At 40.9% G+C, this 23,875-nt stretch overlaps 1 protein-coding gene and 2 pseudogenes across 1 annotated transcript; all 3 read left to right on the top strand.

Moving 5' to 3' along the window:
* Positions 1-807: 807 nt before the first annotated feature.
* Positions 808-9,443, top strand: LOC117743029 (annotated as a pseudogene).
* Positions 9,444-10,373: 930 nt separating this feature from the next.
* LOC117742855 (argininosuccinate lyase-like) lies at positions 10,374-13,627 on the top strand. Its single transcript, XM_034550504.1, has 9 exons — positions 10,374-10,607; positions 11,146-11,202; positions 11,281-11,378; positions 11,467-11,544; positions 11,761-11,824; positions 11,903-11,986; positions 12,408-12,488; positions 12,735-12,841; positions 12,960-13,627. Exons 1-9 carry the CDS (start codon positions 10,500-10,502, stop codon positions 13,162-13,164), a joined length of 882 nt encoding a protein of 293 aa, XP_034406395.1. The 5' UTR covers positions 10,374-10,499; the 3' UTR covers positions 13,165-13,627.
* Positions 13,628-14,555: 928 nt separating this feature from the next.
* On the top strand, positions 14,556-23,367 carry LOC117743249 (annotated as a pseudogene).
* The last annotated feature ends 508 nt before the right edge of the window (positions 23,368-23,875 follow it).

Below are 23,875 nucleotides of genomic sequence, written 5' to 3'. Positions count from 1 at the left end.
AACGAAACCTAATGTGCATCGTATTAAACCAAGGAATGTATAACCTATTAACCAAATTAATAACAATACATATGCCTAAAATAATATTAGATTTCAACAAAATAGTAAATGCCGATTTTGTATAACTTAAAATTGGCATGATGCCCTATTACATATTTATATAATCAGCAACTCATATCCAAGCAACCAATACCACAGATAAAGTGTTTTGTCATTACTTTAGGCTAATGTGAGTAATATGTAAACGTGTTCGATACACACGGCTATACCTAACCGCTGGTTGTACAGTGGTTATAGGAACACCGTCCACTCTGACTTGGGGACAACTTGACTTGTAAGTGTAAAGATAAGTTAAACAATAGTCAGAAGACACCTATTACTTTTGTTTCGTTGTTTCTATATATGTTTCTTATTCATATTCTCGCTATAAAGTCCACTGCAACAGTCTCACAAAAAAAGAAGTTACACAAGAATATTCTGTTAACAAGATACGGTTTACAGAATGTTTACCTAAATTAACCGAAAACGTAGATTATTAAGAACCAGTATGATAATAGTACAATATATATTTAGTTTGAACTCACCAAAAACAGGTATAATCAAACAGTCGGTTTGAACGTGTTGCCTCTTTTACAGAAGACCAAACATGAATAGACAGAGAATGCGCTGTTGCCCACACAAGATGACCGTACTATGTTGTCCTTTGTCATGAATGCAGATTTGGAATAAACTGCTGTTACCACAAGCCTGCTCAGCTCCATGAGATTCATTTGGCCAGGAGACATCTCACAGAGGGTTAGCAAATAACATGATGCTGTTGATTTGCTGTACACAAGTAGCAAATGCTGCCTATAATTCAGGGTGTCCATACATGTGCTATTACGATGTAAAAGTACTGTGTTTGTGTGTATCGATTTAGCCTACTTGGTGATGCAGTCCTTTTTTATACTCCAGATTTCTGGAGAGTGGTCTCGAGGACTTTTTGTGATCAAACCTGAAGATGAGGACATTCACACTGCCAATGAGCGCAGGCTAAAGGTGAAGTAGAGCGTGTTTGTTTTTCATTAAATGAGTAAAATTGGATTTCATATAATAATAACATGACTGTTCAGGGTTTGTTACATACTGTATATAGTGTTTTGTGACAATGGACATTTCTATGTTTGAGTCCTCTTACTCAATAAGGACGCAGGCATTAAATGATCTTGGGTTTTTCAGTCATCTAATTACAGGATGAATCTATTTAATTGAAAAATAATATAATTTTTTTTAGTTCAGAACTGCGGTAAGCTCTTATTTTAGAGGTTAATGTTTGCTGTCATTCACCTACTTGTTTTTGCTCTTTTCATGGGATATGTTAAAAAGGAATACAAATAGAATAACGGCAGTCTTATCTTTTAAGTGCCAACATCATCATGGAGCAATTGGAAGAATAATCAACAAGGATAATTTTAGTATTTTTATCCTTTTAGTTATGGGCTATAAACTTAGCAGTATAATGTTTCACTGTTGGGTGATGACTGATGAGCGATGTTGTAATGTAGTCCCTTCACTGCTTGTTTTTCCTTGTTTCAGGAGCTGATAGGTGCACCTGCAGGGAAGCTGCACACTGGCAGGAGCAGAAACGACCAGGTTTGTCTTTCTAATATTAAAGCTGTAGTTGGGTACCTGATAAAGTGAGACGCTCACTGTGCTGTGTGTGTGCACCAGGTTGTGACTGACATGAGGTTGTGGCTGAGAGATGCCATCTCAACCCTGACAGACAATGCCCTACAGCTGATGTCCACCATGGTGGAGCGGGCAGCAGCGTAAGACGGATACACACTGGGACACGCAAACACACACTTGTAGCTGTGCTTTTTAAAAGTTGCCCTATATCCTCTTTCTGAACCTCAGAGAAATTGACGTCCTCTTTCCTGGTTACACCCACATGCAGAGAGCTCAGCCAATCAGATGGAGCCACTGGATTCTCAGGTGACTTTCAATTGAGTGAATCCTACACGTTATATATATTTTTCTATATATATCTCTCTGAATGAGATGATGTTTTGTTCATATCGGTCTTGTGTGTTTGTTTCCCGACTCGCTGGTTGAACCAACCTTCAGTCATGCTGTTGCTCTAAGCAGAGATGTTGACCGACTTCTGGAGATCAAGAAAAGGGTTAATGTTTTACCTCTCGGCAGGTACGCTGTGAACACACACTAACTATCTGACACCGATTTTCACCCACAGAGGGGACCAGTTAATGAGAATGATTACCTTCGCAAAATACTTTTGCGGAGGTTATGTTTTGATCGCTGTGTATTTATTTGTAAATATGTCTGTTTGTTATTCGCATAACTCAAAAAGTATTAAACCGAATCGCATGAAATTTGGTGGGATGATTGGCTGTTTGGCTGTTATCCGGGGACCATTTGATTAGATTTTGGGAGCGATCGGGTCAAAGGTCAAAATCATAAAAATGTCAAAATCATCTTTTTACCATAGCGTTTTTAATTTGTGTCTAATTTGCATGATACTAATGCCAAAATGTTCAGAACTTAATGCCCAATCGTGTGATATCCACCACGACACAATGCCGTCATTACCCTTGTTAGCGAAATGGGGGTCAAAGGTCAGGGACTCACGACCTTCCAAAATGTGCGTTTTGTGTTTTCGGCTGTTTGCAGAGACCTTTTTGCATGATGGTCAACGACTAGGACCGGAACAAATGCTCAAGCAGGACGTTAAATGCTTTCGAGTTGAGAGGCCCCTCGACCACGGTATTCACAGAGGAGGCATTATGATTCAGGCTCCACAGGGGATGGCTCCAGCGAGTTTGGACAGACTATCCACAGCACTGGAGTACACAGGAATCGCCCTCCACACCCACCGAAGGACAATCAACATCGTGACCGTGTACAGGCCTCCATCGCAGGGTCCTACGATTTTCAAAGATCGTCTTCAACAACTAATGACCACACTGGACACAGAAAACCTGACGGTCCTCCTCGGAGATTTCAATTTTGACCTGCTGGACACCCCTAACCATGACATCCTCCAGCTGATGGCTCACCACGGTTTCAGTCAGTGTGTAACCGGACCAACGACTGACCAAGGATCACTGCTGGACCACGTCTACGTCAACCAGCCAGTCACTGTACATGTGGATGTCGTGGACACATATTATTCAGACCACGATATCATTTGCGTCTCTCTGCAAATGTGACTTTTCACCTATGATGAGATGTATTCCTACTTCTAGTTCTTGTATATTATACACAATTATCACTGGTTCATGTATGACTGCACACGCTTAGGTCAGTTAGAATACTACGTTTTATTTTCGGCTGATGTATTGTTAGTAACATCTAGTTCATGTATTGTGTTTCAATAGGAGTATATATGGTGTTGTAAGTCTTCTCAAATTATTCTCAACGCAAACAAAAGTTTCAAAATTAATAAACAAAATCACAGGTATTAATCTTCATGCATTTGGCCTTGATGTTTCAATGGTAATGTTCAGGGAACTTGTTTCACGAACGTCCGGTTTTGGACATGTATGTTCAGGTACTTGTCCAAACAATTAATAAAATACATATCAACAGAACAACCATTTCTGTGTCTTATATCTTCGCAGCACATACAGTCCAAATTGTATCAAATACCACTACATGGTTTTCTTTCGAAATTAATAAATCAAGGCTGATGTTCATACATAATTATTTTGTGATGTTTACCACAATATCTGGTATCAAGTTACATCAATTTACTGTTCCCCACACTCTCATGCCAAGTACCAAAAAGTGGCTGCGGCGAAGGTATGCGCTCTACCGAGTGCCCGTTCTAGTTTGAGTATAGATTATTAACGTGCTATTGAACACCACATTACAGAGTAATAGATGTTGAGCTTGTGAAGCGTTTACTGTCGCGCTGCGACAAACGGCTGTTTTAATAATCTATGAATATATGTATTTAGTTTAATGTGTATTTATTCAGTTTGTTGAATTGATTGATCGTCTATTAATTGGTTTACAGATATTTTGACGACTATTTTGCATTATTAAACGTTTTTAGTCACAGGTGACGTCACGGAAAACACACCCAAAGTTAAGAGGTTACACATGCCTGGAGGTTAAAAGAGGTATTGCTCTGTGCAACAGGATTTTAAAATATATAGATATAACTATATATATATAAAAAAATATTGTTGCATGTGTGTATATATATGTATATTTAAGTATATTTAAGTATATATATATATATATATATATATACTTTTATATAACTATATATATATAATATATATAAGTGTGTGTATATATATCCCGTGGCGAGCACAGAAGTCCAATAGCGAGACACCATATATGAATGTATGGTGTGTATATATATATCTATATATATATAGATATATATATATTTATATATATATATAGTATGTATCGCTCCCCCCCCTCCCACCTCCCCCCTCCCCCCTCTGCTTGCGTGAAGCAACCAGTTGGCACTTCGTCAGCAGTGAAGGAAGTGCACAATGCATCACTCCTACCGCCCCCCCACTCCGACTGCGCGCGTGCCTGCCAGAGAGGGTGTAGGGAGCAGAGTGCCCCCTCCAGCCTCTCCCTCCCCTTACTGTTTGCCCACCGTGCAAGCAGTGGGGGGAGGGGGGAGGGGGGAGGGGGCAGAGATCTAACTCTGCTCCCTCCACCCTCCCCCTCCCCTTACTGTTTGCCCACCGTGCAAGCAGTGGGGGGAGGGGGGAGGGGGGAGGGGGCAGAGATCTAACTCTGCTCCCTCCACCCTCCCCGGTCCCCTTACTGTTTGCCCACCTCGCAAGCAGTAAGGGGAGGGGGAGGGGGGAGGGGGCAGAGATCTAACTCTGCTCCCTCCCCCCTCCCCGGTCCCCTTACTGTTTGCCCACCTCGCAAGCAGTAAGGGGAGGGAGCAGAGTGGAGGGGGCAGAGATCTGGCTCATCTCTGCTCCCTCCACCCTCCCCGGTCCCAGTCTAAGGAGTCTGTTGGAAATCACTTCTATTTATATCTTTGCTTCTGTTTTCCGTGATGTCACTGCCTACGTGGCAGAGTCTTTGATCTCTCTCAGTGACGTCACAGGTGACGTCACTGAGAGAGATCAAAGCCTCAAATAACTGCTATACGCTGCCAGTGACATCATCTGTTCTGAGTTGTGGGGGAGGAGCTACTTTTCTTTTGTTGTTATTTGAGTCTTTGATCTCTCTCAGTGACGTCACAGGTGACGTCACTGAGAGAGATCAAAGCCTCAAATAACTGCTATACGCTGCCAGTGACATCATCTGTTCTGAGTTGTGGGGGAGGAGCTACTTTTCTTTTGTTGTGACATCAGAATAAACTGATGTCACTGGTAGCAGTTATTTGAGTCTTTGATCTCTCTCAGTGACGTCACAGGTGACGTCACTGAGAGAGATCAAAGCCTCAAATAACTGCTATACGCTGCCAGTGACATCATCTGTTCTGAGTTGTGGGGGAGGAGCTACTTTTCTTTTGTTGTTATTTGAGTCTTTGATCTCTCTCAGTGACGTCACAGGTGACGTCACTGAGAGAGATCAAAGCCTCAAATAACTGCTATACGCTGCCAGTGACATCATCTGTTCTGAGTTGTGGGGGAGGAGCTACTTTTCTTTTGTTGTTATTTGAGTCTTTGATCTCTCTCAGTGACGTCACAGGTGACGTCACTGAGAGAGATCAAAGCCTCAAATAACTGCTATACGCTGCCAGTGACATCATCTGTTCTGAGTTGTGGGGGAGGAGCTACTTTTCTTTTGTTGTGACATCACTGTTGTGACATCACTGAGAGAGATCAAAGCCTCAAATAACTGCTATACGCTGCCAGTGACATCATCTGTTCTGAGTTGTGGGGGAGGAGCTACTTTTCTTTTGTTGTGACATCAGAATAAACTGATGTCACTGGTAGCAGTTATTTGAGTCACAGGTGACGTCACGGAAAACACACCCAAAGTTATAAATAGAAGTGACTTCCACCAGACTTCTTAGACGGGGACCGGGGAGGGTGGAGGGAGCAGAGTAGAATCTCTGCCCCCTCCACCCTCCCCCCTCCCCTTACTGCTTGCACGGTGGGCAAACGGTAAGGGGAGGGGGGAGGGTGGAGGGGGCAGAGACGCCACTCTGCTCCCTCCACCCTCTCTGGCAGGCGCACAAGCGGTGGGGGGAGGGGGGAGGTTGGAGGGATGCATACTGTATATTTACATATACAGTATGCATCCCTCCAACCTTACTGCTTGCGCGGGGTGCAAACAGTAAGGGGTATATATATATATATATATATATATATATATATATATATATATATATATACACATTATATATATATATATATATATATATATATATATATATATATATATATATATATATATATATATATACACATCATATATATATATACACACCATATATATACAGTATGTATCTCTGGCCTGAATGTTACCATAGTGCAGCAGACAGATAGAAAACCTCTTTAATTTCTTAAAAGTTGGTTTAATTTAGTTTTTGGCCAGAAGATGAACCATCTAGGCGCATCTCGCCCCTCCCCCTCCCCTTACTGTTTGCACCCCGCAGTTGTTGTTGTTTTCAGTGGCGCCATCGCTGGAACCCCATTCGACATCGACAGGGAGCTGCTGCGGAAAGGTCAGGCTACTAAAATACTACCAGATTATTAGTCTCCTGTCAAACGTGCACTCATGAGGCAGCTGTCTTTTGTGTCTTGTTTGTTAATGAAATGCGTATTTCACATCTCCTCATCGGTAGAGTTGGAGTTTGATAGCATCAGTCTTAACAGCATGGATGCCACGGGCCAACGGGACTTTGTGGGTACGTAAACCATACATGAGTGTCAGCTCTCATCTATTACAATGAAATGGCCCTTTTTCTGTTTTCCTAAGTGACCTCTTGTTTGCATGTGTGTTTCTTTAGCGGAGTTCTTGTTCTGGGCTTCGTTGTGTTTGACCCATCTCAGTAAGATGGCCGAGGACCTGATGCTGTACAGCACAAAAGAGTTCTCCTTTATCTCTCTCTCTGACGCTTACAGGTGGGTTTAGCTTTTATTACGTGGTCCTTAATTTACAGTTTGCTTATGTTCTTAAGGCTGCACACACTTTAAAACATTAATTTGTGGTTATTTACTTCTCCATGTGTGCATTAATTAATATTTAATATGTTTAAAGCTCTGGGTGAATTTTAATGGTGAGTGATGTTTGTAAAACATTGATTACTGCACTTGATGATAAATGTGTACATCTGATCATTTTAATAGAAATTCATTAATGTAACCTTTTTTTTGTCAAATGTCAAAATGTGTGATATATTTGTATAATTTCATCAAACATATGTGATTAGACACGGTTGCTTCCTGTTTCAATGCCAAAATAAATCCTTTTCTAATCTTTTACTGATCATAAAAGGATGAATGTGTCAATGTGCATTGACCGCAGACTTTTCACTCTGTCCACCATCAGCTAGAAGCTTTTGTCTGTAAGATCAGATCCTTCATGGGACTTTCTGCAGAATCAAAGCTTTCTTGTCAAACTTTTGACTTTCCGTATTTCAGTGTGCTGGGTTCATGATGACACTGAAGGGCCTGCCCAGCAGCTACAACAAAGACCTGCAGGTATGAAAGTGTGTCTTTGTGCTTTCACTTCATAAAAGGACTTTCTCTCTAACTTTACACACTGTCCTTCTTCACCAGGAGGACAAGGAGGCCATGTTTGACTGCTATGATACGGTTCACGCTGTGCTGCAGGTGACAACTGGAGTCATGTCAACTCTCAAGGTCAGAGACTTAAAACATTATTTTGAAAAAAACTTGGTTGTGACTACTTGCTTTTACTTTTATATAAAACCTTTTTCTTTTTTGTTACACCCAAGAAAAAAAGTGTTCAGAGTCTGTCACTGTTTGTCGTTGCATTGTCAGAGGCACATAATGTAGAAACCATGCATGTATAAAGAAGGTGATATTTACAACATCCCAGATTCACCAATTTCACAGCACTGCAAACTATTTCCTGATCTTGGTTTGATAGCCTTTTAATGTTCCTCCTGTAAAAAGCAGCATTGTCGACTTGTAACAAACATTAAAAGAGGAGAAAATGTATTCAAACTGATTTGGATTCAATTAGATTGTCGGCTGACAATAAGTGATTTTCCTTTCAAAAGACAACATGACAATGATTCTGTTTTCGTTGATGTTTTAGATTAACCAGAGTGTGATGGAAGCCGCTCTCAGTTCGGACATGTTGGCTACTGACTTGGCCTACTACCTTGTGAGGAAGGGGGTGAGTGGTGTTTAGCTATACTCCCATTCAAATGCAAATTGCAAGAGTATTTTAATTTTTTTACCAAATTTGATTCTAAATAATCTGAAGCTGAAGAAGGAGGCCTTTCGAGCCTGATTGGTCGAGGGGTCTCCTGAAGCAGCTGACGGGTACCGGCAAGCCAGAAGAGCTACAGCTGCGGACAAAAGAACTAATATATGATTTAATGTGTATTTGTGTGTAATCGTGTGTTATTCTGTGTTGCAGGTGCCGTTCAGAGAGGCCCATGGTATTTCAGGTAAAGCTGTGTTTGCAGCTGAATCCAAAAATATCGCCCTGAATCAACTCACTGTGGGTGACCTGAGTGCTGTTAGGTGACTCTCTTCTTCTCATTCTAACATTAAACACCTTGTTTAATGAAACAGGATTGTTAGGATTTTCTACAACAGCCATTTAGATTTTCTCAATTTACCCTCTCTTTCTCCATTTCAGCCCTCTGTTTGGAAGTGACGTATCCTCAGTGTGGGACTACAGGAGCAGTGTGGAGCAGTACAGCGCCCCCGGAGGCACAGCCAAGTGTAGCGTTGCTGCACAGGTAGAACACCTGAGGAACTGGCTCCATGTTTTAGTTTGTACTGCAGAACGCCCTGTGGATTTTCACTCCGATGCCTCTCGACAACCTGTTCACGGTTTTTAGTTGGAACTATAAAGCATGGATCCGCCTTTTTCGGAGAATCATCAGGATGCTCAATAATGCAAATTCCTCCACTTTGGGGAAGGAATCCGAAGTGTGTTAACAGAACATCAGGCAATGTCTGATCAGCACCGATCCTCAACAACGCCCAGTCATGCTTGTGCCCTGACGCATCATGGCAGTTTTCAAATCCAGCAACTTCTTCCACTTCTACTCCTGACTCCATCTGGCCTACACTTTCATAAGAGAAATCGACTGTGAGCTTCTCATTAAGCTGCCCTGTACTCTCATTTTTTCTTTTTCAGGCTGAGTTGTAATGACAGACAAGAAGGTGATGTAGTATCTTACCAACAAGAAAAGGTCATACAAATTATTAACTGTTACAGTACACATGGAATCCTCATTATCAATGATATGTATTGTGATTTACTAATGACACCGCAATAAAAACCACAGATGTAACATGGCCATTAGTCTTTTTTGCGTGTGGCATGACAACATTGTATTAAACCTATCCAACCAGTGTGTGCACCTCTTTTGTTACTGGAGCACCTATATCTCGCTCACTCTTATACACAAAACTTAAGAGACCAAACGAAACCTAATGTGCATCGTATTAAACCAAGGAATGTATAACCTATTAACCAAATTAATAATAATACATATGCCTAAAATAATATTAGATTTCAACAAATAGTAAATGTCGATTTTGTATAACTTAAAATTGGCATGATGCCCTATTACATATGTATATAATCAGCAACTCATATCCAAGCAACCAATACCACAGATAAAGTGTTTTGTCATTACTTTAGGCTAATGTGAGTAATATGTAAACGTGTTCGATACACACGGCTATACCTAACCGCTGGTTGTACAGTGGTTATAGGAACACCGTCCACTCTGACTTGGGGACAACTTGACTTGTAAGTGTAAAGATAAGTTAAACAATAGTCAGAAGACACCTATTACTTTTGTTTCGTTGTTTCTATATATGTTTCTTATTCATATTCTCGCTATAAAGTCCACTGCAACAGTCTCACAAAAAAAGAAGTTACACAAGAATATTCTGTTAACAAGATACGGTTTACAGAATGTTTACCTAAATTAACCGAAAACGTAGATTATTAAGAACCAGTATGATAATAGTACAATATATATTTAGTTTGAACTCACCAAAAACAGGTATAATCAAACAGTCGGTTTGAACGTGTTGCCTCTTTTACAGAAGACCAAACATGAATAGACAGAGAATGCGCTGTTGCCCACACAAGATGACCGTACTATGTTGTCCTTTGTCATGAATGCAGATTTGGAATAAACTGCTGTTACCACAAGCCTGCTCAGCTCCATGAGATTCATTTGGCCAGGAGACATCTCACAGAGGGTTAGCAAATAACATGATGCTGTTGATTTGCTGTACACAAGTAGCAAATGCTGCCTATAATTCAGGGTGTCCATACATGTGCTATTACGATGTAAAAGTACTGTGTTTGTGTGTATCGATTTAGCCTACTTGGTGATGCAGTCCTTTTTTATACTCCAGATTTCTGGAGAGTGGTCTCGAGGACTTTTTGTGATCAAACCTGAAGATGAGGACATTCACACTGCCAATGAGCGCAGGCTAAAGGTGAAGTAGAGCGTGTTTGTTTTTCATTAAATGAGTAAAATTGGATTTCATATAATAATAACATGACGGTTCAGGGTTTGTTACATACTGTATATAGTGTTTTGTGACAATGGACATTTCTATGTTTGAGTCCTCTTACTCAATAAGGACGCAGGCATTAAATGATCTTGGGTTTTTCAGTCAGCTAATTACAGGATGAATCTATTTTAATTGAAAAATAATATAATTTTTTTTAGTTCAGAACTGCGGTAAGCTCTTATTTTAGAGGTTAATGTTTGCTGTCATTCACCTACTTGTTTTTGCTCTTTTCATGGGATATGTTAAAAAGGAATACAAATAGAATAACGGCAGTCTTATCTTTTAAGTGCCAACATCATCATGGAGCATTTGGAAGAATAATCAACAAGGATAATTTTAGTATTTTTATCCTTTTAGTTATGGGCTATAAACTTAGCAGTATAATGTTTCACTGTTGGGTGATGACTGATGAGCGATGTTGTAATGTAGTCCCTTCACTGCTTGTTTTTCCTTGTTTCAGGAGCTGATAGGTGCACCTGCAGGGAAGCTGCACACTGGCAGGAGCAGAAACGACCAGGTTTGTCTTTCTAATATTAAAGCTGTAGTTGGGTACCTGATAAAGTGAGACGCTCACTGTGCTGTGTGTGTGCACCAGGTTGTGACTGACATGAGGTTGTGGCTGAGAGATGCCATCTCAACCCTGACAGACAATGCCCTACAGCTGATGTCCACCATGGTGGAGCGGGCAGCAGCGTAAGACGGATACACACTGGGACACGCAAACACACACTTGTAGCTGTGCTTTTTAAAAGTTGCCCTATATCCTCTTTCTGAACCTCAGAGAAATTGACGTCCTCTTTCCTGGTTACACCCACATGCAGAGAGCTCAGCCAATCAGATGGAGCCACTGGATTCTCAGGTGACTTTCAATTGAGTGAATCCTACACGTTATATATATATTTCTATATATATCTCTCTGAATGAGATGATGTTTTGTTCATATCGGTCTTGTGTGTTTGTTTCCCGACTTTAACCCTAACCCATCAGCTAGAAGCTTTTGTCTGTAAGATCAGATCCTTCATGGGACTTTCTGCAGAATCAAAGCTTTCTTGTCAAACTTTTGACTTTCCGTATTTCAGTGTGCTGGGTTCATGATGACACTGAAGGGCCTGCCCAGCAGCTACAACAAAGACCTGCAGGTATGAAAGTGTGTCTTTGTGCTTTCACTTCATAAAAGGACTTTCTCTCTAACTTTACACACTGTCCTTCTTCACCAGGAGGACAAGGAGGCCATGTTTGACTGCTATGATACGGTTCACGCTGTGCTGCAGGTGACAACTGGAGTCATGTCAACTCTCAAGGTCAGAGACTTAAAACATTATTTTGAAAAAAACTTGGTTGTGACTACTTGCTTTTACTTTTATATAAAACCTTTTTCTTTTTTGTTACACCCAAGAAAAAAAGTGTTCAGAGTCTGTCACTGTTTGTCGTTGCATTGTCAGAGGCACATAATGTAGAAACCATGCATGTATAAAGAAGGTGATATTTACAACATCCCAGATTCACCAATTTCACAGCACTGCAAACTATTTCCTGATCTTGGTTTGATAGCCTTTTAATGTTCCTCCTGTAAAAAGCAGCATTGTCGACTTGTAACAAACATTAAAAGAGGAGAAAATGTATTCAAACTGATTTGGATTCAATTAGATTGTCGGCTGACAATAAGTGATTTTCCTTTCAAAAGACAACATGACAATGATTCTGTTTTCGTTGATGTTTTAGATTAACCAGAGTGTGATGGAAGCCGCTCTCAGTTCGGACATGTTGGCTACTGACTTGGCCTACTACCTTGTGAGGAAGGGGGTGAGTGGTGTTTAGCTATACTCCCATTCAAATGCAAATTGCAAGAGTATTTTAATTTTTTTACCAAATTTGATTCTAAATAATCTGAAGCTGAAGAAGGAGGCCTTTCGAGCCTGATTGGTCGAGGGGTCTCCTGAAGCAGCTGACGGGTACCGGCAAGCCAGAAGAGCTACAGCTGCGGACAAAAGAACTAATATATGATTTAATGTGTATTTGTGTGTAATCGTGTGTTATTCTGTGTTGCAGGTGCCGTTCAGAGAGGCCCATGGTATTTCAGGTAAAGCTGTGTTTGCAGCTGAATCCAAAAATATCGCCCTGAATCAACTCACTGTGGGTGACCTGAGTGCTGTTAGGTGACTCTCTTCTTCTCATTCTAACATTAAACACCTTGTTTAATGAAACAGGATTGTTAGGATTTTCTACAACAGCCATTTAGATTTTCTCAATTTACCCTCTCTTTCTCCATTTCAGCCCTCTGTTTGGAAGTGACGTATCCTCAGTGTGGGACTACAGGAGCAGTGTGGAGCAGTACAGCGCCCCCGGAGGCACAGCCAAGTGTAGCGTTGCTGCACAGGTAGAACACCTGAGGAACTGGCTCCATGTTTTAGTTTGTACTGCAGAACGCCCTGTGGATTTTCACTCCGATGCCTCTCGACAACCTGTTCACGGTTTTTAGTTGGAACTATAAAGCATGGATCCGCCTTTTTCGGAGAATCATCAGGATGCTCAATAATGCAAATTCCTCCACTTTGGGGAAGGAATCCGAAGTGTGTTAACAGAACATCAGGCAATGTCTGATCAGCACCGATCCTCAACAACGCCCAGTCATGCTTGTGCCCTGACGCATCATGGCAGTTTTCAAATCCAGCAACTTCTTCCACTTCTACTCCTGACTCCATCTGGCCTACACTTTCATAAGAGAAATCGACTGTGAGCTTCTCATTAAGCTGCCCTGTACTCTCATTTTTTCTTTTTCAGGCTGAGTTGTAATGACAGACAAGAAGGTGATGTAGTATCTTACCAACAAGAAAAGGTCATACAAATTATTAACTGTTACAGTACACATGGAATCCTCATTATCAATGATATGTATTGTGATTTACTAATGACACCGCAATAAAAACCACAGATGTAACATGGCCATTAGTCTTTTTTGCGTGTGGCATGACAACATTGTATTAAACCTATCCAACCAGTGTGTGCACCTCTTTTGTTACTGGAGCACCTATATCTCGCTCACTCTTATACACAAAACTTAAGAGACCAAACGAAACCTAATGTGCATCGTATTAAACCAAGGAATGTATAACCTATTAACCAAATTAATAATAATACATATGCCTAAAATAATATTAGATTTCAACAAATAGTAAATGTCGATTTTGTATAACTTAAAATTGGCATGATGCCCTATTACATATGTATATAATCAGCAACTCATATCCAAGCAACCAATACCACAGATAAAGTGTTTTGTCATTACTTTAGGCTAATGTGAGTAATATGTAAACGTGTTCGATACACACGGCTATACCTAACCGCTGGTTGTACAGTGGTTATAGGAACACCGTCCACTCTGACTTGGGGACAACTTGACTTGTAAGTGTAAAGATAAGTTAAACAATAGTCAGAAGACACCTATTACTTTTGTTTCGTTGTTTCTATATATGTTTCTTATTCATATTCTCGCTATAAAGTCCACTGCAACAGTCTCACAAAAAAAGAAGTTACACAAGAATATTCTGTTAACAAGATACGGTTTACAGAATGTTTACCTAAATTAACCGAAAACGTAGATTATTAAGAACCAGTATGATAATAGTACAATATATATTTAGTTTGAACTCACCAAAAACAGGTATAATCAAACAGTCGGTTTGAACGTGTTGCCTCTTTTACAGAAGACCAAACATGAATAGACAGAGAATGCGCTGTTGCCCACACAAGATGACCGTACTATGTTGTCCTTTGTCATGAATGCAGATTTGGAATAAACTGCTGTTACCACAAGCCTGCTCAGCTCCATGAGATTCATTTGGCCAGGAGACATCTCACAGAGGGTTAGCAAATAACATGATGCTGTTGATTTGCTGTACACAAGTAGCAAATGCTGCCTATAATTCAGGGTGTCCATACATGTGCTATTACGATGTAAAAGTACTGTGTTTGTGTGTATCGATTTAGCCTACTTGGTGATGCAGTCCTTTTTTATACTCCAGATTTCTGGAGAGTGGTCTCGAGGACTTTTTGTGATCAAACCTGAAGATGAGGACATTCACACTGCCAATGAGCGCAGGCTAAAGGTGAAGTAGAGCGTGTTTGTTTTTCATTAAATGAGTAAAATTGGATTTCATATAATAATAACATGACGGTTCAGGGTTTGTTACATACTGTATATAGTGTTTTGTGACAATGGACATTTCTATGTTTGAGTCCTCTTACTCAATAAGGACGCAGGCATTAAATGATCTTGGGTTTTTCAGTCAGCTAATTACAGGATGAATCTATTTTAATTGAAAAATAATATAATTTTTTTTAGTTCAGAACTGCGGTAAGCTCTTATTTTAGAGGTTAATGTTTGCTGTCATTCACCTACTTGTTTTTGCTCTTTTCATGGGATATGTTAAAAAGGAATACAAATAGAATAACGGCAGTCTTATCTTTTAAGTGCCAACATCATCATGGAGCATTTGGAAGAATAATCAACAAGGATAATTTTAGTATTTTTATCCTTTTAGTTATGGGCTATAAACTTAGCAGTATAATGTTTCACTGTTGGGTGATGACTGATGAGCGATGTTGTAATGTAGTCCCTTCACTGCTTGTTTTTCCTTGTTTCAGGAGCTGATAGGTGCACCTGCAGGGAAGCTGCACACTGGCAGGAGCAGAAACGACCAGGTTTGTCTTTCTAATATTAAAGCTGTAGTTGGGTACCTGATAAAGTGAGACGCTCACTGTGCTGTGTGTGTGCACCAGGTTGTGACTGACATGAGGTTGTGGCTGAGAGATGCCATCTCAACCCTGACAGACAATGCCCTACAGCTGATGTCCACCATGGTGGAGCGGGCAGCAGCGTAAGACGGATACACACTGGGACACGCAAACACACACTTGTAGCTGTGCTTTTTAAAAGTTGCCCTATATCCTCTTTCTGAACCTCAGAGAAATTGACGTCCTCTTTCCTGGTTACACCCACATGCAGAGAGCTCAGCCAATCAGATGGAGCCACTGGATTCTCAGGTGACTTTCAATTGAGTGAATCCTACACGTTATATATATATTTCTATATATATCTCTCTGAATGAGATGATGTTTTGTTCATATCGGTCTTGTGTGTTTGTTTCCCGACTCGCTGGTTGAACCAACCTTCAGTCATGCTGTTGCTCTAAGCAGAGATGTTGACCGACTTCTGGAGATCAAGAAAAGGGTTAATGTTTTACCTCTCGGCAGGTACGCTGTGAACACACACTAACTATCTGACACCGATTTTCACCCACAGAGGGGACCAGTTAATGAGAATGATTACCTTCGCAAAATACTTTTGCGGAGGTTATGTTTTGATCGCTGTGTATTTATTTGTAAATATGTCTGTTTGTTATTCGCATAACTCAAAAAGTATTAAACCGAATCGCATGAAATTTGGTGGGATGATTGGCTGTTTGGCTGTTATCCGGGGACCATTTGATTAGATTTTGGGAGCGATCGGGTCAAAGGTCAAAATCATAAAAATGTCAAAATCATCTTTTTACCATAGCGTTTTTAATTTGTGTCTAATTTGCATGATACTAATGCCAAAATGTTCAGAACTTAATGCCCAATCGTGTGATATCCACCACGACACAATGCCGTCATTACCCTTGTTAGCGAAATGGGGGTCAAAGGTCAGGGACTCACGACCTTCCAAAATGTGCGTTTTGTGTTTTCGGCTGTTTGCAGAGACCTTTTTGCATGATGGTCAACGACTAGGACCGGAACAAATGCTCAAGCAGGACGTTAAATGCTTTCGAGTTGAGAGGCCCCTCGACCACGGTATTCACAGAGGAGGCATTATGATTCAGGCTCCACAGGGGATGGCTCCAGCGAGTTTGGACAGACTATCCACAGCACTGGAGTACACAGGAATCGCCCTCCACACCCACCGAAGGACAATCAACATCGTGACCGTGTACAGGCCTCCATCGCAGGGTCCTACGATTTTCAAAGATCGTCTTCAACAACTAATGACCACACTGGACACAGAAAACCTGACGGTCCTCCTCGGAGATTTCAATTTTGACCTGCTGGACACCCCTAACCATGACATCCTCCAGCTGATGGCTCACCACGGTTTCAGTCAGTGTGTAACCGGACCAACGACTGACCAAGGATCACTGCTGGACCACGTCTACGTCAACCAGCCAGTCACTGTACATGTGGATGTCGTGGACACATATTATTCAGACCACGATATCATTTGCGTCTCTCTGCAAATGTGACTTTTCACCTATGATGAGATGTATTCCTACTTCTAGTTCTTGTATATTATACACAATTATCACTGGTTCATGTATGACTGCACACGCTTAGGTCAGTTAGAATACTACGTTTTATTTTCGGCTGATGTATTGTTAGTAACATCTAGTTCATGTATTGTGTTTCAATAGGAGTATATATGGTGTTGTAAGTCTTCTCAAATTATTCTCAACGCAAACAAAAGTTTCAAAATTAATAAACAAAATCACAGGTATTAATCTTCATGCATTTGGCCTTGATGTTTCAATGGTAATGTTCAGGGAACTTGTTTCACGAACGTCCGGTTTTGGACATGTATGTTCAGGTACTTGTCCAAACAATTAATAAAATACATATCAACAGAACAACCATTTCTGTGTCTTATATCTTCGCAGCACATACAGTCCAAATTGTATCAAATACCACTACATGGTTTTCTTTCGAAATTAATAAATCAAGGCTGATGTTCATACATAATTATTTTGTGATGTTTACCACAATATCTGGTATCAAGTTACATCAATTTACTGTTCCCCACACTCTCATGCCAAGTACCAAAAAGTGGCTGCGGCGAAGGTATGCGCTCTACCGAGTGCCCGTTCTAGTTTGAGTATAGATTATTAACGTGCTATTGAACACCACATTACAGAGTAATAGATGTTGAGCTTGTGAAGCGTTTACTGTCGCGCTGCGACAAACGGCTGTTTTAATAATCTATGAATATATGTATTTAGTTTAATGTGTATTTATTCAGTTTGTTGAATTGATTGATCGTCTATTAATTGGTTTACAGATATTTTGACGACTATTTTGCATTATTAAACGTTTTTAGTCACAGGTGACGTCACGGAAAACACACCCAAAGTTAAGAGGTTACACATGCCTGGAGGTTAAAAGAGGTATTGCTCTGTGCAACAGGATTTTAAAATATATAGATATAACTATATATATATAAAAAAATATTGTTGCATGTGTGTATATATATGTATATTTAAGTATATTTAAGTATATATATATATATATATATATATATATATATATACTTTTATATAACTATATATATATAATATATATAAGTGTGTGTATATATATCCCGTGGCGAGCACAGAAGTCCAATAGCGAGACACCATATATGAATGTATGGTGTGTATATATATATCTATATATATATAGATATATATATATTTATATATATATATATAGTATGTATCGCTCCCCCCCCTCCCACCTCCCCCCTCCCCCCTCTGCTTGCGTGAAGCAACCAGTTGGCACTTCGTCAGCAGTGAAGGAAGTGCACAATGCATCACTCCTACCGCCCCCCCACTCCGACTGCGCGCGTGCCTGCCAGAGAGGGTGTAGGGAGCAGAGTGCCCCCTCCAGCCTCTCCCTCCCCTTACTGTTTGCCCACCGTGCAAGCAGTGGGGGGAGGGGGGAGGGGGGAGGGGGCAGAGATCTAACTCTGCTCCCTCCACCCTCCCCCTCCCCTTACTGTTTGCCCACCGTGCAAGCAGTGGGGGGAGGGGGGAGGGGGGAGGGGGCAGAGATCTAACTCTGCTCCCTCCACCCTCCCCGGTCCCCTTACTGTTTGCCCACCTCGCAAGCAGTAAGGGGAGGGAGCAGAGTGGAGGGGGCAGAGATCTGGCTCATCTCTGCTCCCTCCACCCTCCCCGGTCCCAGTCTAAGGAGTCTGTTGGAAATCACTTCTATTTATATCTTTGCTTCTGTTTTCCGTGATGTCACTGCCTACGTGGCAGAGTCTTTGATCTCTCTCAGTGACGTCACAGGTGACGTCACTGAGAGAGATCAAAGCCTCAAATAACTGCTATACGCTGCCAGTGACATCATCTGTTCTGAGTTGTGGGGGAGGAGCTACTTTTCTTTTGTTGTTATTTGAGTCTTTGATCTCTCTCAGTGACGTCACAGGTGACGTCACTGAGAGAGATCAAAGCCTCAAATAACTGCTATACGCTGCCAGTGACATCATCTGTTCTGAGTTGTGGGGGAGGAGCTACTTTTCTTTTGTTGTGACATCACTGTTGTGACATCACTGAGAGAGATCAAAGCCTCAAATAACTGCTATACGCTGCCAGTGACATCATCTGTTCTGAGTTGTGGGGGAGGAGCTACTTTTCTTTTGTTGTTATTTGAGTCTTTGATCTCTCTCAGTGACGTCACAGGTGACGTCACTGAGAGAGATCAAAGCCTCAAATAACTGCTATACGCTGCCAGTGACATCATCTGTTCTGAGTTGTGGGGGAGGAGCTACTTTTCTTTTGTTGTGACATCAGAATAAACTGATGTCACTGGTAGCAGTTATTTGAGTCTTTGATCTCTCTCAGTGACGTCACAGGTGACGTCACTGAGAGAGATCAAAGCCTCAAATAACTGCTATACGCTGCCAGTGACATCATCTGTTCTGAGTTGTGGGGGAGGAGCTACTTTTCTTTTGTTGTTATTTGAGTCTTTGATCTCTCTCAGTGATGTCACAGGTGACGTCACTGAGAGAGATCAAAGCCTCAAATAACTGCTATACGCTGCCAGTGACATCATCTGTTCTGAGTTGTGGGGGAGGAGCTACTTTTCTTTTGTTGTTATTTGAGTCTTTGATCTCTCTCAGTGACGTCACAGGTGACGTCACTGAGAGAGATCAAAGCCTCAAATAACTGCTATACGCTGCCAGTGACATCATCTGTTCTGAGTTGTGGGGGAGGAGCTACTTTTCTTTTGTTGTGACATCACTGTTGTGACATCACTGAGAGAGATCAAAGCCTCAAATAACTGCTATACGCTGCCAGTGACATCATCTGTTCTGAGTTGTGGGGGAGGAGCTACTTTTCTTTTGTTGTGACATCAGAATAAACTGATGTCACTGGTAGCAGTTATTTGAGTCACAGGTGACGTCACGGAAAACACACCCAAAGTTATAAATAGAAGTGACTTCCACCAGACTTCTTAGACGGGGACCGGGGAGGGTGGAGGGAGCAGAGTAGAATCTCTGCCCCCTCCACCCTCCCCCCTCCCCTTACTGCTTGCACGGTGGGCAAACGGTAAGGGGAGGGGGGAGGGTGGAGGGGGCAGAGACGCCACTCTGCTCCCTCCACCCTCTCTGGCAGGCGCACAAGCGGTGGGGGGAGGGGGGAGGTTGGAGGGATGCATACTGTATATTTACATATACAGTATGCATCCCTCCAACCTTACTGCTTGCGCGGGGTGCAAACAGTAAGGGGTATATATATATATATATATATATATATATATATATATATATATATATATATATATACACATTATATATATATATATATATATATATATATATATATATATATATATATATATATATACACATCATATATATATATACACACCATATATATACAGTATGTATCTCTGGCCTGAATGTTACCATAGTGCAGCAGACAGATAGAAAACCTCTTTAATTTCTTAAAAGTTGGTTTAATTTAGTTTTTGGCCAGAAGATGAACCATCTAGGCGCATCTCGCCCCTCCCCCTCCCCTTACTGTTTGCACCCCGCAGTTGTTGTTGTTTTCAGTGGCGCCATCGCTGGAACCCCATTCGACATCGACAGGGAGCTGCTGCGGAAAGGTCAGGCTACTAAAATACTACCAGATTATTAGTCTCCTGTCAAACGTGCACTCATGAGGCAGCTGTCTTTTGTGTCTTGTTTGTTAATGAAATGCGTATTTCACATCTCCTCATCGGTAGAGTTGGAGTTTGATAGCATCAGTCTTAACAGCATGGATGCCACGGGCCAACGGGACTTTGTAGGTACGTAAACCATACATGAGTGTCAGCTCTCATCTATTACAATGAAATGGCCCTTTTTCTGTTTTCCTAAGTGACCTCTTGTTTGCATGTGTGTTTCTTTAGCGGAGTTCTTGTTCTGGGCTTCGTTGTGTTTGACCCATCTCAGTAAGATGGCCGAGGACCTGATGCTGTACAGCACAAAAGAGTTCTCCTTTATCTCTCTCTCTGACGCTTACAGGTGAGTTTAGCTTTTATTACGTGGTCCTTAATTTACAGTTTGCTTATGTTCTTAAGGCTGCACACACTTTAAAACATTAATTTGTGGTTATTTACTTCTCCATGTGTGCATTAATTAATATTTAATATGTTTAAAGCTCTGGGTGAATTTTAATGGTGAGTGATGTTTGTAAAACATTGATTACTGCACTTGATGATAAATGTGTACATCTGATCATTTTAATAGAAATTCATTAATGTAACCTTTTTTTTGTCAAATGTCAAAATGTGTGATATATTTGTATAATTTCATCAAACATATGTGATTAGACACGGTTGCTTCCTGTTTCAATGCCAAAATAAATCCTTTTCTAATCTTTTACTGATCATAAAAGGATGAATGTGTCAATGTGCATCGACCGCAGACTTTTCACTCTGTCCACCATCAGCTAGAAGCTTTTGTCTGTAAGATCAGATCCTTCATGGGACTTTCTGCAGAATCAAAGCTTTCTTGTCAAACTTTTGACTTTCCGTATTTCAGTGTGCTGGGTTCATGATGACACTGAAGGGCCTGCCCAGCAGCTACAACAAAGACCTGCAGGTATGAAAGTGTGTCTTTGTGCTTTCACTTCATAAAAGGACTTTCTCTCTAACTTTACACACTGTCCTTCTTCACCAGGAGGACAAGGAGGCCATGTTTGACTGCTATGATACGGTTCACGCTGTGCTGCAGGTGACAACTGGAGTCATGTCAACTCTCAAGGTCAGAGACTTAAAACATTATTTTGAAAAAAACTTGGTTGTGACTACTTGCTTTTACTTTTATATAAAACCTTTTTCTTTTTTGTTACACCCAAGAAAAAAAGTGTTCAGAGTCTGTCACTGTTTGTCGTTGCATTGTCAGAGGCACATAATGTAGAAACCATGCATGTATAAAGAAGGTGATATTTACAACATCCCAGATTCACCAATTTCACAGCACTGCAAACTATTTCCTGATCTTGGTTTGATAGCCTTTTAATGTTCCTCCTGTAAAAAGCAGCATTGTCGACTTGTAACAAACATTAAAAGAGGAGAAAATGTATTCAAACTGATTTGGATTCAATTAGATTGTCGGCTGACAATAAGTGATTTTCCTTTCAAAAGACAACATGACAATGATTCTGTTTTCGTTGATGTTTTAGATTAACCAGAGTGTGATGGAAGCCGCTCTCAGTTCGGACATGTTGGCTACTGACTTGGCCTACTACCTTGTGAGGAAGGGGGTGAGTGGTGTTTAGCTATACTCCCATTCAAATGCAAATTGCAAGAGTATTTTAATTTTTTTACCAAATTTGATTCTAAATAATCTGAAGCTGAAGAAGGAGGCCTTTCGAGCCTGATTGGTCGAGGGGTCTCCTGAAGCAGCTGACGGGTACCGGCAAGCCAGAAGAGCTACAGCTGCGGACAAAAGAACTAATATATGATTTAATGTGTATTTGTGTGTAATCGTGTGTTATTCTGTGTTGCAGGTGCCGTTCAGAGAGGCCCATGGTATTTCAGGTAAAGCTGTGTTTGCAGCTGAATCCAAAAATATCGCCCTGAATCAACTCACTGTGGGTGACCTGAGTGCTGTTAGGTGACTCTCTTCTTCTCATTCTAACATTAAACACCTTGTTTAATGAAACAGGATTGTTAGGATTTTCTACAACAGCCATTTAGATTTTCTCAATTTACCCTCTCTTTCTCCATTTCAGCCCTCTGTTTGGAAGTGACGTATCCTCAGTGTGGGACTACAGGAGCAGTGTGGAGCAGTACAGCGCCCCCGGAGGCACAGCCAAGTGTAGCGTTGCTGCACAGGTAGAACACCTGAGGAACTGGCTCCATGTTTTAGTTTGTACTGCAGAACGCCCTGTGGATTTTCACTCCGATGCCTCTCGACAACCTGTTCACGGTTTTTAGTTGGAACTATAAAGCATGGATCCGCCTTTTTCGGAGAATCATCAGGATGCTCAATAATGCAAATTCCTCCACTTTGGGGAAGGAATCCGAAGTGTGTTAACAGAACATCAGGCAATGTCTGATCAGCACCGATCCTCAACAACGCCCAGTCATGCTTGTGCCCTGACGCATCATGGCAGTTTTCAAATCCAGCAACTTCTTCCACTTCTACTCCTGACTCCATCTGGCCTACACTTTCATAAGAGAAATCGACTGTGAGCTTCTCATTAAGCTGCCCTGTACTCTCATTTTTTCTTTTTCAGGCTGAGTTGTAATGACAGACAAGAAGGTGATGTAGTATCTTACCAACAAGAAAAGGTCATACAAATTATTAACTGTTACAGTACACATGGAATCCTCATTATCAATGATATGTATTGTGATTTACTAATGACACCGCAATAAAAACCACAGATGTAACATGGCCATTAGTCTTTTTTGCGTGTGGCATGACAACATTGTATTAAACCTATCCAACCAGTGTGTGCACCTCTTTTGTTACTGGAGCACCTATATCTCGCTCACTCTTATACACAAAACTTAAGAGACCAAACGAAACCTAATGTGCATCGTATTAAACCAAGGAATGTATAACCTATTAACCAAATTAATAACAATACATATGCCTAAAATAATATTAGATTTCAACAAAATAGTAAATGCCGATTTTGTATAACTTAAAATTGGCATGATGCCCTATTACATATTTATATAATCAGCAACTCATATCCAAGCAACCAATACCACAGATAAAGTGTTTTGTCATTACTTTAGGCTAATGTGAGTAATATGTAAACGTGTTCGATACACACGGCTATACCTAACCGCTGGTTGTACAGTGGTTATAGGAACACCGTCCACTCTGACTTGGGGACAACTTGACTTGTAAGTGTAAAGATAAGTTAAACAATAGTCAGAAGACACCTATTACT

The sequence above is a fragment of the Cyclopterus lumpus genome, chromosome 14 (genome assembly GCF_009769545.1).
Source record: "Cyclopterus lumpus isolate fCycLum1 chromosome 14, fCycLum1.pri, whole genome shotgun sequence".
In the NCBI taxonomy this organism is placed as follows: domain Eukaryota; kingdom Metazoa; phylum Chordata; class Actinopteri; order Perciformes; family Cyclopteridae; genus Cyclopterus; species Cyclopterus lumpus.
Note: the sequence above shows the minus strand (reverse complement) of the source record. Positions and strands in the feature narration are given on the sequence as shown.

Coding starts and splice junctions, on each gene's coding strand:
- LOC117742855 (XM_034550504.1), top strand. CDS start 10,500: ATGCAGTCCTTTTTTATACTCCAGATTTCTGGAGAGTGGTCTCGAGGA. Junction 10,608..11,145: donor CCAATGAGCGCAGGCTAAAG/GTGAAGTAGAGC, acceptor TCCTTGTTTCAG/GAGCTGATAGGTGCACCTGC. Junction 11,379..11,466: donor ATGGTGGAGCGGGCAGCAGC/GTAAGACGGATA, acceptor TCTGAACCTCAG/AGAAATTGACGTCCTCTTTC.